Source organism: Liolophura sinensis, chromosome 12 (assembly GCF_032854445.1).
Source record: "Liolophura sinensis isolate JHLJ2023 chromosome 12, CUHK_Ljap_v2, whole genome shotgun sequence".
Lineage (NCBI taxonomy): Eukaryota > Metazoa > Mollusca > Polyplacophora > Chitonida > Chitonidae > Liolophura > Liolophura sinensis.
Genome location: NC_088306.1, coordinates 586,594 through 603,816, shown reverse-complemented (window position 1 = coordinate 603,816; position 17,223 = coordinate 586,594). Strand labels below are relative to the sequence as shown.

At 43.6% G+C, this 17,223-nt stretch overlaps 1 protein-coding gene across 1 annotated transcript in view; it reads left to right on the top strand.

The window, feature by feature from the left end:
- Positions 1–17,223, top strand: part of LOC135479301 (uncharacterized) — a 29,949-nt gene that overhangs the window by 6,104 nt on the left and 6,622 nt on the right. Inside the window, exons 7-13 of the mRNA XM_064759123.1 lie at positions 221–286; positions 4,713–4,836; positions 5,644–5,743; positions 8,283–8,341; positions 9,263–9,327; positions 9,860–10,003; positions 10,599–10,641. Coding sequence (XP_064615193.1) covers positions 221–286; positions 4,713–4,836; positions 5,644–5,743; positions 8,283–8,341; positions 9,263–9,327; positions 9,860–10,003; positions 10,599–10,641 — 601 coding nt within the window. The remainder of the gene's footprint in view (positions 1–220; positions 287–4,712; positions 4,837–5,643; positions 5,744–8,282; positions 8,342–9,262; positions 9,328–9,859; positions 10,004–10,598; positions 10,642–17,223) is intronic.

The following is a 17,223-nucleotide window of genomic DNA, read 5'->3' as shown; positions in this document are numbered from 1 at the left end:
AAGAAGGCATGATTGAACATGTGATTCCGTGAAGGTTAAAGGTGCTTAAAGAAATGTCAACTGGTTTCCTTATTATACATGGAGGTTTAGTTTCATGTAATATAAAATTTTCCCACTTGTGCAACAGAACTTGAACAGAGGAAAAATTACTTTCATTAATAAAAATAATAACTTTGGTGTTCTGTTTTGAAAGAATTCTGTTTTGTTTTGTTTTTTTCAGTATTGCAATTCTCATCAGCTATGCTTTGGCTGGAAGTGAAGCTTATGCTGAGATTATTGGAATCAGGTAACTATAGCGATCACCTACCTGGGCATTGCATTGTGTAGAGACTTCGTAAATTGACCTGTCATGAAATTAATTACTTATTTAACTCTAATCCTTTTAGAAAATCTTTGGTTGAAATAAAATAAAGCACAAAAACTCAAACTTAAAAAACGATACACATGATCAGTATATCAGTATGAGCAATTCAGATAATTGCTGTGTACACATGTGTGTATATGGATCTCAGTTTTTATCTTTTGTCAATGAGGATCGGTCTTTTCCAGGAGAATTTTCGGAGAAAAGTAGTTCTTGGAGGTGGGGTATGCCTGTTCACTTCTCTCATTGTGTGTAAACCCTTACATTCTGACTTGTTGAGTTCTTCTCAGTTTTTGTAGACATTTTCGTCTTTATTCACTTCTGTTAGTTTGTTCTTGTTTGCCCTATTGTAGCAATTTTACACCTTTTTGTTAAGCAGTAGATATTAATTATATCGAATATTCATCCAGTGCCATGAAATTTGCTAGACTTTAATCTGTAGAAATAAGCTCTAGTTATGCGTTTTGTAGGCTTATCCTGAGTGGATAAATTTATCAGAGACCTAAAACTATGTATCACCTGATAAAACAGATTACTCAGAATTTTTAAATCAAGATTATTTCAAAATGATTTTGACCAGATTAAAATGAAAAATGGCTGTTACATAGAGAATTACTAAATTATTTAATGTTACAAATTTGTTTTTTTTTTCCCTAGAACTCTTTTTCTACATCTTAGTTAGAATGACATATGTATTGTAACTGAATGTACTAGTGTAACTATTGTCAAACCGCAGTGTAGGCGTCATTGTCCAGTAACAGTGAAACCAATGTTGAGGTAAATAATAGGGGTGCTATCTGAAAGTACTGCATATATTGAGCTCAGGTTTTGCACACATGACATTATGTAATGCTCAGTAACAGGACGGATGTTTTATGTCCATGTCCCAGGTTTTGCATACATGACATTATGTAATGCACAGTAACACGAGGGGAATGTTTTATGTCCATGTCCCAGGTTTTGCATACATGACATGATGTAATGCACAGTAACACGAGGGGGGTGATTTTTGCCCATGTCCCAGGTTTTGCATACATGACATGATGTAATGCACAGTAACACGAGGTGGATGTTTTTTGTCCATGTCCCAGGTTTTGCATACATGACATGATGTTATGCACAGTAATACGAGGTGGATGATTTTTGTCCATGTCCCAGGTTTTGCATACATGACATGATGTAATGCACAGTAACACAAGGGGGATGATTTTTGTTCATGTCCCAGGTTTTGCATACATGACATAATGTAATGGACAGTAACAGGAGGGGATGTTTTTTGTCCATGTCCCAGGTTTTGCATACATGACATGATGTAGTGCACAGTAACAGAACGGGGATGTTTTTTGTTCATGTCCCAGGTTTTGCATACATGACATGATGTAATGCACAGTAACACGAGGGGGATATTTTTTGTCCATGTCCCAGGTTTTGCATACATGACATAATGTAATGGACAGTAACAGAACGGGGATGTTTTTTGTTCATGTCCCAGGTTTTGCATACATGACATGATGTAGTGCACAGTAACAGGACGGGGATGTTTTTTGTCCATGTCCCAGGTTTTGCATACATGACATGATGTAATGCACAGTAACATGAGAGGGATGTTTTTTGTCCATGTCCCAGGTTTTGCATACATGACATGATGTAATGCACAGGAAAACGAGGTGGATGATTTTTGTCCATGTCCCAGGTTTTGCATACATGACATGATGTAGTGCACAGTAACAGAACGGGGATGTTTTTTGTTCATGTCCCAGGTTTTGCATACATGACATGATGTAGTGCACAGTAACAGGACGGGGATGTTTTTTGTCCATGTCCCAGCTTTTGCATACATGACATGATGTAATGCACAGTAACATGAGAGGGATGTTTTTTGTCCATGTCCCAGGTTTTGCATACATGACATGATGTAATGCACAGGAAAACGAGGTATCTGATTTTTGTCCATGTCCCAGGTTTTGCATACATGACATGATGTAATGCACAGTAACAGGACGGGGATGTTTTTTGCCCATGTCCCAGGTTTTGCATACATGACATGATGTAATGCACAGTAACAGGAGGGGATGTTTTTTGTCCATGTCCCAGGGTTTGCATACATGACATGATGTAATGCACAGTAACACGAGGGGGATGGTCTTTGTTCATGTCTCAGGTTTTGCATACATGACATGATTTTTGTTCATGTCCCAGGTTTTGCATACATGACATAATGTAATGCACAGTAACAGGAGGGGATGTTTTTTGTCCATGTCCCAGGTTTTGCATACATGACATGATGTAATGCACAGTAACAGGACGGGGATGTTTTTTGCCCATGTCCCAGGTTTTGCATACATGACATGATGTAATGCACAGTAACACGAGGGGAATGTTTTTTGCCCATGTCCCAGGTTTTGCATACATGGCATGATGTAATGCACAGGAACATGAGGGGGATGTTTTTTGCCCATGTCCCAGGTTTTGCATACATGACATGATGTAATGCACAGTAACAGGAGGGGGATGTTTTTTGTCCATGTCCCAGGTTTTGCATACATGGCATGATGTAATGCACAGGAACAGGAGGGGGATGTTTTTTGCCCATGTCCCAGGTTTTGCATACATGACATGATGTAATGCACAGTAACAGAAGGGGGATGTTTTTTGCCCATGTCCCAGGTTTTGCATACATGACATGATGTAATGCACAGTAACAGGAGGGGGATGTTTTTTGCCCATGTCCCAGGTTTTGCATACATGGCATGATGTAATGCACAGGAACAGGAGGGGGATGTTTTTTGCCCATGTCCCAGGTTTTGCATACATGGCATGATGTAATGCACAGGAACTTGAGGGGGATGTTTTTAGCCCATGTCCCAGGTTTTGCATAAATGACATGATGTAATGCACAGGAACATGAGGGGGATGTTTTTTGCCCATGTCCCAGGTTTTGCATACATGACATGATGTAATGCACAGTAACAGGAGGGGGATGTTTTTTGTCCATGTCCCAGGTTTTGCATACATGGCATGATGTAATGCACAGGAACAGGAGGGGGATGTTTTTTGCCCATGTCCCAGGTTTTGCATACATGACATGATGTAATGCACAGTAACAGAAGGGGGATGTTTTTTGCCCATGTCCCAGGTTTTGCATACATGACATGATGTAATGCACAGTAACAGGAGGGGGATGTTTTTTGCCCATGTCCCAGGTTTTGCATACATGGCATGATGTAATGCACAGGAACAGGAGGGGGATGTTTTTTGCCCATGTCCCAGGTTTTGCATACATGGCATGATGTAATGCACAGGAACTTGAGGGGGATGTTTTTAGCCCATGTCCCAGGTTTTGCATAAATGACATGATGTAATGCACAGGAACATGAGGGGGATGTGTTTTGCCCATGTCCCAGGTTTTGCATACATGACATGATGTAATGCACAGGAACATGAGGGGGATGTTTTTTGCCTATGTCCCAGGTTTTGCATACATGTCATGATGTAATGCACAGGAACAGGAGGGGGATGTTTTTTGCCCACGTCCCACGCGTGTATAATAATTATCGTAAATCACAAAATTCACAACTTAGCATCTTGTTTATTGAAATCAAGGTATAGGTAGATGTTAGACGTGGTATCTCAAGAAGTATTGCATATATTGAGCTCAGGGTTTACATCATACATATACCAAAAGCAGAATGTCTCTGTTTTGCATTCAAGTTTCTCCTACATTTACAGGCAAGCTCTTTGGTAGCTGTTTTACCTGAGTTTTTGGATGTGTTTTAGAACTGTTCTTTAGAGTATTTAATTTGCTTTAAAATTTCAGTTTGAGATAATTTCTATTGCTGTTTTTATTAAACTGTTCTTAACTTTTGTTAAGAAGGTCTAGTGTGTTTGACAAGGTTAAATGTTATTTAACAGATCTCAGGCGTTCATATAAAACATTGAATACTTGCAGATTGTATTCACTTAGATTGCATTTTTTGTTTTTTTCTTAGATAAACTAAATACTGTCGTCTGGAAATGAAAGAAAAAGTTCTTTGTTGAAAATTCTCTGTATTTTTTGTCAAATTCTTCCTTAGCCCACTAGAAGCTTTCTTCGTTACACAGTTTTACAAAACTATCATATATTTTTTTCATATGTACATTGACAAGAAAATTGTCACAATTTGTTATAAGACAATCTGTGTTGTTTGACAAGGTCTGTTAGTTTTACTAACACAAGGTCTCCTAAACAGATTCATTTTATGTACATTTTACACACAAAGTGAGTATGACTTCTGGTAGACAATAACTCATGGGTTATTGCTGACAGGTTCTGAGTTAAGCCAACTGTTGGGTATGTTGTGTTTATTTTCAGTCACTTTTACGTGATTCCTGTGTTTGTCGGTGTACTGACTGTCTCTATTGTGTTTGCCCTGAAACTGATCCAGCCGGTGGTGTCAGTGCTCACCTTCCTCAAAGGGACAGTACTCCTGGGAACAGTGAGTCATGATTTATCTCCCCTTAGTCCCCCATCCCCAGAATTATGTTTTTTCCTGCTGTTTTATTAAAGCAAAGAACAACATAAAATAATCATCAGACAGACCACTGATAACTGTATCTGAGATCTTTTCACTTTCTCCAGCTGAATTTAATGCACACTCAAATACTTGAATTCTATTGGGAGAATTGTGGGCAATATTCAGTGTGTTTGGAGCCCATGATACTCCAAGCTTTTCTTATTTGCCCTAAAGCCATTTGGTTACAGTGAAAAGAGTTGTTTTATATGTGCGGGTATACATTACATAATGTTCTTCACAAAAATTTTGTCATCAGCCAACCAAAAGCTAAAATTTAGAGAATATCATTGCCATATTTATATTTACATATGCCCAACTTCTGTCTGGTCATTGTGATTTTGTCTGTCTGTCTCCGTTGTCCAGCTACATGTATAACTTCACAGGTTTTGAATGTGCGGTTGTAATTTTACTTGCTACATAAATTACAGTGGTGATGATGTTTCGGAACTTTTTGGTCAGTTTCGGTGACGTTGCAGATTTTCCCATATCTACTACATGTACTTGTATTTACTAAAGTTTGTATTGAGTACATCTATTCCTTTGTCAGTACATGTATTTTTGACTCCAATTCCAGAGAGTTATCACCAAAAGGTAATTTTAACAAGTCTCTCTGGCTGTAGGAGACTGGTTGTTAGTTGTTAGATTATTAGACTTGTTTGAGATTTTATTTCTGTTCGGAAATGTTGATCAGCTGTACATGTATGTGTGTACTTTCTCTTCATTCTCCAGGTGGTTGTGACATTTTTGTTAGGCACCAAAATCCACAATTCCATTAGCAATGATTTCTCCGCTGTTGGAGACCCTTTTCTGATGGGCACTGTGGCATTGGGTGAGTTATCTTTGTGCGGAAATGATCAAACAGATGCAGGAACAAAATTCATGAGATTCCCCCAATTTTCTTACTCACTTATTGGCACAATTTAAGCAACATTTCATGTATTTATTTACAATTAATCATATATAATTTTAAGGAATTTATATTGTAATAGATGTTTTTGCGAACTAATTGCTGTAATTTTCTGTGGTGGTGACAAATCAGATGAAATCTCATTGCTTTATGTTCATGCATTTAGCTAGCGAACAGTGGAGCCGTGATTTGCATGGTCAGATCTGAGAAAACACGGTTAAATATTTCATGCATAGCTCAGCTGTTCCTGTAACAAGCCCTGTAGCTTTTACTTCACTGTGTTGGCATGTAGAGTGTTTAATTTAGAGTAAGTAACCAAGCATGGAATTCACTGAAGACTGACTTCAATGTTGTCAGCAACAATAACAGTGCAAGGAGCCAGCTTCACGGGGGACTTGACTCATAATGTACGGTCATAATGTACGGTCTTTGGTTGATTGGAATTTAATCTGTTGGATAGTAAAACGGCTGTTTTCCAATCAGATGTAGTTTGACTGGTCGAAATAACCGTTCATAGGCTGGCCCGTTGATAGTAACAACTTTGCCGAGCTGGCAGGAGTTACATAAGAAGATGACTTTAAAAATAAAAGGTTGCTTGTAAATTTGATTCCATCTGCACTGGAGTTTTGGAACTAAAGGTCACAGCGATGTAGCAAATCCATTACGAGTGCCAGCATCTTGATAAGCTACAGCTGACTTCAGTCTGCTCTACCTGAAAGCTTTGGTCTAAGGATGGCTTATATTTAACTACCGGTATTTATAGATGGGTCTGTGCGAGGAACCTCCAAACATCTTACACAACATTAAAAGTTCACAGCTGACTTCCTGGCTACAATTCTCTGCTACATGAACTTCTTCTTGACTATTTTCATGTCATTGGTAACCAGGCACATGTACATGTAATTCTTTGAAAAAAGATAGTAACACACTGTAATGGGGGCATATCAGAACAACCTACAATGTTAAATCTTATTCGTGTGCTGCTTTTTCTATTTCGAGGAAGGGCCTGTTGATTTCCCTGTCAACAAGCCCTGCTGGCCTCTTGATACTGGGAGTTTGAGTCTACCCCAGTTAATCTTTCTGTGTGGCTTACTGGATTAATTTTCTCTGAATACTGTCACTGTTTCTGTCATTTAATTTTATATATACATGTATCATGCGCTGATATAAATGTGTAAATATGTCAAAGGTGATAGTTTACATTTGGCAAGACCATGAAACGAAACAAAAATATCAATTTTCATCAAATTTTTATTCTTACCATACATTTTCAATAATTTCAGGTGCATTTTTAGAAAATGTATACCATGGTGCCATTGTCACACCTCAGTGAGCCTCACCCACTTGGCAAGAGGCGTTTTGAAAAGATTTAAGTTTTTGTGTGATTGGACGGCTGTTTTTCAATACTGCCAAAGTTGTTTAAAACTCTGCACACATTGGTAGACCTATATAAAGTACAAAAATTGCAGAAAAACAGATGTTTCCAGAATTTTGGCTTGTAAATGGTGGGTACATCTCATTTGTAACATATGTGGTGATTAGCTGTGTTCAACTGAACATTATTATTTCAGTGATCCAACGGCAATCATCCATGTTCCATTCTTGTATGGACCCCATATGCGAGTGGGGAGGAAGACAAGCGATCGGTAGATTCAACGCAATCCTGCGAATATAAAGCCTAATGCGATGGGGTGTTGAATGCTTCCCTGTAAATAATGCCACACAACTATCGACTTTAAATATTGGATAGCATAGTTTGTAGAACACAACCCAGAAAACGGCATGGTAAATGTTTTGGGAAGGGAAATTGCAAAGATATATTTTCACTAGATTGATGTTCCGGTATGAATATTTTTATCTGTTTCTTTTTTTAAAACAAGCGCGTATACTGCAAAATGACATCATGAGTTGCCTTGTACAAGCTGTCAGGAAAGGCTCTCTTTATAGGCCAGGGTAGGCCTATACTCCAACTGGGCCAGCTGGCATGGTGATGTCAGCCGTGGTGAGCGCTCTGCCAGCAACCTGTGGACGGTTGTGTGCTTCCCCCGGGCTCTGTCCGGTTTCCTTCCACCATAATGCTGGCCGCCGTCGTATATAAGTGAAATATTCTTGAGCACAGCGTAAAACACCAATCAAATAAATAAATAACTAATTATTAATAAGGTGTGGTAACTCTTCATTCTTTCCTCAAAAAGTTGATGTCTTGTGTATTTTTGATCACTAAATTTACCCCAAATGCATCAGAGAAAATCTAGAAAGCAAGAGCTTACAGGGACCTAGGTGACCTCTGGACCCCAGCCTGAACACTCGGTCGAAGGCGATGCACTCCCTAAAATTTCCTTTGCACTCCTAGTTTAACAATTTGTGGCTAACACTATGTTAACGTTAACACCCAAACACCCAAACAAACAAAGGAGGACAGTGTTACTAACATATATGAATGGTTCTTTTCCATACACAGGTGGTATATTCCAGACAATGCCGATGCTGTATGAGAAAATACAACCAGTTCCTAACCAGGTGAGACAGAACATTGAATCACATTCCAGGTTATTGCTTCCTGCTACAGTTTACCATTGTATTTGAAGTTCTGTTTTCCATCTTTGACACGTTGTTACCATGGTTTAAATAAAACAGTATTGTAGCAAGGGGTGTATGTTGCACCAGGACATGCTTCCACCTAACAGGTGTATTTATTTATCTGAATTGTGTTTCTTCACTTAAGCGATGGCTGAGAACATTATTTGGTGGGAGGAAACCATAGCAATTGTATTTGAAGTCTGTATATTGTTAGAATACTCTGTATTACATGTTATTGAAGTACCCTAAACCCTAATTCCTTAACCCTTTCCACCATCAAAGAGCAACTTTCAGTGTAATTTATGCACGTTTATAATTTGATTCTGTAGACCAAACCACATTGGTTGGCCAGTTTCATGGAATCACAAAATATGTAATTTGTCAGTCTACATAAAATACTATCCGTATGTGGGAAGGTCAGCAGCAACCTGCGGATGGCCGTGGGTTTCCCAAGGCTCTGCCCGGTTTCCTCGCACCATAATGCTGGCTGCCGTCATATGAGTGAAATATTCTTGAGTACAGCATAAATCACCAATCAAATAAATAAATCAAATAAATCAAAACATTATCTTCAGAATTTGCATGGATAAACACCTTGCAAACATGCTAAAAGGTTGAAGACTTACTGTAGTTACAATTATTGCCTTTGACTTATTTGTGGCATGGGACTCGGGACTCAGGTCCCTCCAGGCTTGGTACTTAGCATACTGTGGGCTTCACAGGCAGGCATCAGAATGACTCGCGGAAAAAAGGAATTCTAAACATTGCCAATGGTAATCGTATAAGTATGACAGGAAGACGCAGAATAAATCCTAAAAAAAGAAAACTTAACCCAGATGTTGTTGTTGTTGTTGTTCTCAGGTGATAAACTACAGAAGATCTGTGCTATTGGGCATTATAACCTGTACAGGTTTGAATATTTTATGGTGAGTGAAACATTTGATTATCTTGAGTAGTGATTTTTATAATTTAAAGCAAAAAATAAACGTTAAATGTGTTTCTCTAGATTCAGCGTGTATAATGTCTTGTTTGGGTTACACACACACACACACAAATAGTCTTCTCACTTTTGCTTTTGTCTAATCACATTTGTAAGATATTTGTAACGTATAGACTTAACATTGTTAAATTATAAGTATTTGCATTGTGACACTGTTCAATACAGGGCCTTGTTGTGTTTGTCAGAAGGACTCGTCCAAAAACTTGAAAGGCCCAAAACTTATGTAAGAAAGTCAAATTGTTCTGCATTTGAACATAACATTTGGATGGTTTTGCGCTCTCAAACTGGATTTGCTTTAGATCGTGCTAACTTTTTTCTTATATCATTTGGTTATTGATATCAAAAACAAAGAAAAAAAGATACAAGAATTTTGAGAAAATTTCTGGATGCATCATTGTTTCCTCTTCATGGTGTAGGTTGTCTCAAGGTTGACATGTTTCTCACCTGCCTTCCTATAGGTGCTGGGCAGTGCTGGACATCGTTCCTCAGACAAGTGAGTGTCCAGCAGGAGTGGACACTGGTCACTCTCTCAACACATCCGCCATCAAAGAAATCTATGCGCAAAATGCTATCAGCTGTCACTCAAATATATCTCTACAACAGTGAGTTGTGTTCTGTTTATGTTTGTATACAGAATGTTTCTATGTTATCTTGTATCATATTCCTCCATCAAAAATTTGGATCATTTTGTTCTAATGCAAACTTGTTATTTAATTACACGTGTGTAGTTACAACATTTAAAATTTCAAGGGGCCTCCACGGTTGAGGGGGTTAGCATGCCAGCATGGTACAATGACTCAGGAGCCTCCTAAAAAATGCGTTCGCTGTGAGTTCAGGTCCAGCTCATGCGGGCTTCCTCTCCATGGGAAGGTCTGTCAGCAACCTGTGGATGGTTGTGGGTTTCCCGGTTTCCTCGTATAAGTGAAATATTCTTAGAGCATAAAACACCAATCAAATAAATAAGTAAATAAGATGTCAAATTAACTACAGTTATGAACATTTAATGTGTGATTTTGAATTGATATTACGAATGCATGTGTTTTGACTTAAAGTTTTAGTGTTTTGGCCAATTTTTGGTATGTTTCTGTGCATAGTGATTTATTTTTTTGAATAAATGTATGACTGGAAAACGTAACGGCCATGACAATATGTAGAGGAATTTATTCTCTTAATGATTCAGTCTGTTTCCTTTTCCAGCTCGAATGAAAATGGTGAAATTTCTACAGTGCCTTTAACAATGGTGAGTTAGTGAGTGCAAATACACAACAGTCAGATAGGTTTAGATTGAGACAGGTATACATGCAGTACAGCTGGATCCTAACCATCAGTCCTACATTCGCTGTGGCCGGAGGATGTGCTGATGGTCGGCCCTCGGTCAGCATACAATATACCGACCATGTACTGTGATTACAGCCGGATCCAAGCCATGAATCCTACACCCACTGTGGCCGAAGGATACACTGACGGTCGGCCCACGGTCAACATACAATCTGCCGACCATGTACTGTGATTACAGTCGGATCCTAGCCGACAATCCTACACCCACTGTGGCCGAAGGATGGGCTGACGGTCGGCCCACGGTCAGCATACAATACGCCAACCATGTACTGTGAGTACAGCCGGATCCTAGCCATCAATCCTACACCCAATGTGGCTGGGGGATACACTGACGGTCGGCCCACGGTCAGCATACAGTATGCCGACCCTGTACAGTACACCCAGATCCTAGCCTCAATCCTACACCCAATGTGGCTGGAGGATACACAGACGGTTGGCCCACGGTCAGCGTACAATCTGCCTACCATGTACTGTGATTACAGCCGGATCCAAGCCATGAATCCTACACCCACTGCGGCCGAAGGATACACTGACGGTCGGCCCACGGTCAGCATACAATATGCCAAACCTGTACAGTACAGCCGGATCTTAGCCTCAATCCTACACCCAATGTGGCTGGAGGATACACTGACGGTTGGCCCACGGTCAGCATACAGTATGCCGACCCTGTACAGTACAGCCAGATCCTAGCCTCAATCCTACACCCAATGTGGCCAGAGGATACACAGATGGTTGGCCCACGGTCAGTGTACAATCTGCCGACCATGTACTGTGATTACAGCCGGATCCAAGCCATGAATCCTACACCCACTGCGGCCGAAGGATACACAGACGGTTGGCCCACGGTCAGCATACAGTATGCCGACCCTGTTCAGTACAGCCGGATCCTAGCCTCAATCCTACACCCAATGTGGCTGGAGGATACACTGACGGTTGGCCCACGGTCAGTGTACAATCTGCCGACCATGTACTGTGATTACAGCCGGATCCAAGCCATGAATCCTACACCCACTGCGGCCGAAGGATACGCTGACGGTCGGCCCACGGTCAGCATACAATATGCCAAACCTGTACAGTACAGCCGGAACCTAGCATAAATCCTACACCCACTGCGGCCGAAGGATACACTGACGGTCGGCCCACAGTCAACATACAATCTGCCGACCCTGTACATACAGCCGGATCCTAGCCTCAATCCTACACCCAAAGTGGCTGGAGGATACACAGACGGTTGGCCCACGGTCAGCGTACAGTATGCCGACCCTGTTCAGTACAGCCGGATCCTAGCCTCAATCCTACACCCAATGTGGCTGGAGGATACACTGACGGTTGGCCTACGGTCAGCATACAGTATGCCGACCCTGTACAGTACAGCCGGATCCTAGCCTCAATCCTACACCCAGTGTGGCTGGAGGATACACTGACGGTTGGCCCACAGTCAGCATACAGTATGCCGACCCTGTACAGTACGGCCGGATCCTAGCCTCAATCCTACACCCAATGTGGCTGGAGGATACACTGACGGTTGGCCCACGGTCAGCATACAGTATGCCGACCCTGTACAGTACAGCCGGATCCTAGCCTCAATCCTACACCCAATGTGGCCAGAGGATACACAGACAGTTGGCCCACGGTCAGTGTACAATCTGCCGACCATGTACTGTGATTACAGCCGGATCCAAGCCATGAATCCTACACCCACTGCGGCCGAAGGATACACTGACGGTCGGCCCACGGTCAGCATACAATATGCCAAACCTGTACAGTACAGCCGGAACCTAGCCTAAATCCTACACCCACTGCTGCCGAAGGATACACTGACGGTCGGCCCACAGTCAACATACAATCTGCCGACCCTGTACAGTACAGCCAGATCCTAGCCTCAATCCTACACCCAAAGTGGCTGGAGGATACACAGACGGTTGGCCCACGGTCAGCGTACAGTATGCCGACCCTGTTCAGTACAGCCGGATCCTAGCCTCAATCCTACACCCAATGTGGCTGGAGGATACACTGACGGTTGGCCCACGGTCAGCATACAGTATGCCGACCCTGTACAGTACAGCCAGATCCTAGCCTCAATCCTACACCCAATGTGGCTGGAGGATACACTGACGGTTGACCCACGGTCAGCATACAGTATGCCGACCCTGTACAGTACAGCCAGATCCTAGCCTCAATCCTACACCCAATGTGGCCAGAGGATACACAGACGGTTGGCCCACGGTCAGTGTACAATCTGCCGACCATGTACTGTGATTACAGCCGGATCCAAGCCATGAATCCTACACCCACTGCGGCCGAAGGATACACTGACGGTCGGCCCACGGTCAGCATACAATATGCCAAACCTGTACAGTATAGCCGGATCTTAGCCTCAATCCTACACTCAATGTGGCTGGAGGATACACAGACGGTTGGCCCACGGTCAGCGTACAATCTGCCGACCATGTACTGTGATTACAGCCGGATCCAAGCCATGAATCCTACACCCACTGCGGCCAAAGGATACACTGACGGTCGGCCGACAGTCAACATACAATCTGCCGACCCTGTACAGTACAGCCGGATCCTAGCCTCAATCCTACGCCCAAAGTGGCTGGAGGATACACAGACGTTTGGCCCACGGTCAGCGTACAGTATGCCGACCCTGTTCAGTACAGCCGGATCGTAGCCTCAATCCTACACCCAATGTGGCTGGAGGATACACTGACGGTTGGCCCACGGTCAGCATACAGTATGCCGACCCTGTACAGTACAGCCGGATCCTAGCCTCAATCCTACACCCAATGTGGCTGGAGGACACACAGACAGTTGGCCCACGGTCAGCGTACAGTATGCCGACCCTGTACAGTACAGCCGGATCCTAGCCTCAATCCTACACCCAATGTGGCTGGAGGATACACTGACGGTTGGCCCACGGTCAGCATACAGTATGCCGACCCTGTACAGTACAGCCGGATCCTAGCCTCAATCCTACACCCAATGTGGCTGGAGGACACACAGACAGTTGGCCCACGGTCAGCGTACAGTATGCCTACCCTGTACAGTACAGCCGGATCCTAGCCTCAATCCTACACCCAATGTGGCTGGAGGATACACTGACGGTTGGCCCACGGTCAGCATACAGTATGCCGACCCTGTACAGTACAGCCGGAACCTAGCCTAAATCCTACACCCAATGTGGCTGGAGCATACACTGATGGTTGGCCCACGGTCAGCATACAGTATGCCGACCCTGTACAGTACAGCCGGATCCTAGCCTCAATCCTACACCCAATGTGGCTGGAGGATACACTGACGGTTGGCCCACGGTCAGCATACAGTATGCCGACCCTGTACAGTACAGCCGGATCCTAGCCTCAATCCTACACCCAATGTGGCTGGAGGATACACTGACGGTTGGCCCACGGTCAGCATACAGTATGCCGACCCTGCACAGTACAGCCGGATCCTAGCCATCAATCCTACATCCAAAGTGGCTGGAGGACACACTGACGGTTGGCCCACGGTCAGCATACAGTATGCCAACCCTGTACAGTACAGCCGGATCCTAGCCTCAATCCTACACCCAATGTGGCTGGAGGATACACTGACGGTTGGCCCACGGTCAGCATACAGTATGCCGACCCTGACACTACAGCCAGATCCTAGCCTCAATCCTACACCCAGTGTGGCTGAAGGATATGTTGATGGGCGGCCCACGGTCAGCGTACAATATGCCGACCAGGTACCTTCATATGGGTACCACACAAATTGTGCACAATATTCGAGTTTTAAGGGCTTACTGTTTGGGACCCCAACTGTTTTGGTCTGCCACCCATACGTACTGTTCTCTTGAGGACAGAGGCTTCAAGTTTGCATCTTGAGTATGCAATATTTTGTATATGACATAAATTACTTCACTAATTCTTAAACAGCAAGCCTCATTAGAGGCATATATGGCAGAGTTAGGTACCGGCAGATATGTATGTGCAGCACATTGCATCACTGAAACCCACGCTGCACTGCTGTATACAGCTGTGGCGGTATAGAATTTCAGAATTTGGAAACAGACTCAAGGTCTTTGGCTTATCATTTGATAAATTTATGACAGTTTCATGTTGACTACAAAATTACGCAGGAATATTTGGCATTGGTGTGTGTAATGTGTGTGCTTATATACAACAAAAGGCGCTTTCAAAAGTCTGTATTGAAACTGTATCTGTCCTGAATTATATCTGTACATCCCACATGGCCTACAGTTTATAAAATTCAAACCACTGGCGCATATAAAGGTCAGCATGTCTTTCCTTTTAACATCAAGTCTATTTATGATATTCCCAATTTCAGAATTGTAGGGCCTGTCGTTTATTAAATTTTATGAGCTCAAACATCTGCTTATTTAGTTTGCACACGACAAGCGCAATCATATGTAGCGTTTATATACGCCTACGCGTGAGTAAATGGGATGTTGGCCCTAGGCCAGTGTAAGTGTATATCCTAAATCTTACAAGGTGTAAAATATGTTGGATATTTTGAGAATATCCCTCAACTCATTAATATGTTAATTATGAAGATAAGCCCAATTCCAATCCAGTTTTGACTGTTACTTTAGAATAGCCCATCAAATATCAGCCTCATCAAATGTTACATTCAAAATAGGTGATAAAGTTTCAAAAATTTATAGAGCAAGATACATCATAACTTTATGGTACGAGCCTGGCCTGTAAGGCTCGAGACTCGATACAAGGCCTACAGTGTACGTCTGATGTTGTTACATCGAACTGTCGTATGATGAAACACTGGCCATGGCGCCATCATGCACGAACTGTCGTCAGACCGTGGGCTTACCCTAGACAGACGGTAAGCGGGGGATCATGGTGTGTTGGATCAGGGTCTGACCAAGGTTGGCGTACAATGGGCGTATGATACACTGACCATGGTGCCATCATGCACGGACTGTCGTCAGACCGTGGGCTAGACCTATGCAGACAGTAAGCGGGGGGATCATGGTGTGTTTGATCAGGGTCTGACCAAGGTTGGCATACAATGGGTGTATGATACACTGACCATGGTGCCATCATGCACGGACTGTCGTCAAACCGTGGGCTAGACCTACGCAGGCGGTAAGCGGGGGATCATGGTGTGTTTGATCAGGGTCTGACCAAGGTTGGCATACAATGGGCGTATGATACACTGACCATGGTGCCATCATGCATGGACTGTCGTCAGACCGTGGGCTAGACCTACGCAGGCGGTAAGCGGAGGATCATGGTGTGTCTGATCAGGGTCTGACCAAGGTTGGCGTACAATGGGCGTATGATACACGGACCATGGCACTGCCATAGACGGACTGTCGTCAGACCGTGGGCTTACCCTAGACAGGCGGTAAGCGGAGGATCATGGTGTGTCTGATCAGGGTCTGACCAAGGTTGGCGTACAATGGGCGTATGATACACGGACCATGGCACTGCCATAGACGGACTGTCGTCAGACCGTGGGCTTACCCTACACAGGCGGTAAGCGGAGGATCATGGTGTGTCTGATCAGGGTCTGACCAAGGTTGGCATACAATGGGCGTATGATACATGGGCGCAGGCGGTAGGCGGAGGAGGATGGTGTGTTTGATCAGGATCTGACCAAGGTTGGCGTACAGTGGGCGTATGATACACGGACCATGGCACTGCCATAGACGGACCGTCGTCAGACCGTGGGCTTACCCTGCGCAGGCGGTAAGCGGAAGAGGATGGTGTGTTTGATCAGGGTCTGACCAAGGTTGGCATACAATGGGCGTATGATACACTGACCATGGTGCCATTATGCACGGACTGTCGTCAGACCGTGGGCTTACCCTGCGCAGGCGGTAAGCGGAGGATCATGGTGTGTCTGATCGTATGATACATGGGCGCAGGCGGTAAGCGGAGGAGGATGGTGTGTTTGATCAGGATCTGACCAAGGTTGTCGTACAATGGGCGTATGATACACGGACCATGGCACTGCCATAGACGGACTGTCGTCAGACCGTGGGCTTACCCTGCGCAGGCGGTAAGCGGAAGAGGATGGTGTGTTTGATCAGGGTCTGACCAAGGTTGTCGTACAATGGGCGTATGATACACGGACCATGGCACCGCCATAGACGGACTGTCGTCAGACCGTGGGCTTACCCTGCGCAGGCGGTAAGCGGAAGAGGATGGTGTGTTTGATCAGGGTCTGGCCAAGGTTGGCGTACAATGGGCGTATGATACACGGACCATGGCACCACCATGACAGTGGCCCGTGGGCCGAACCGACGGGTGGTAAGTGGAGGATGGTTGCGTGTTTGATCAGGGTGTGGCCAAGTTCGGCATAGAGTGAGTGTATGATAGACAGACCATCCGGCTAGACTGTACATGTGGTACATGACTGACCAGATTCTATTTAATTTTTTGTTAATCAGAAACAAAAGACCACATAATAGGCCTTTAATGACAGTTAAATCATTTTTCAAAAATGAATCATAATG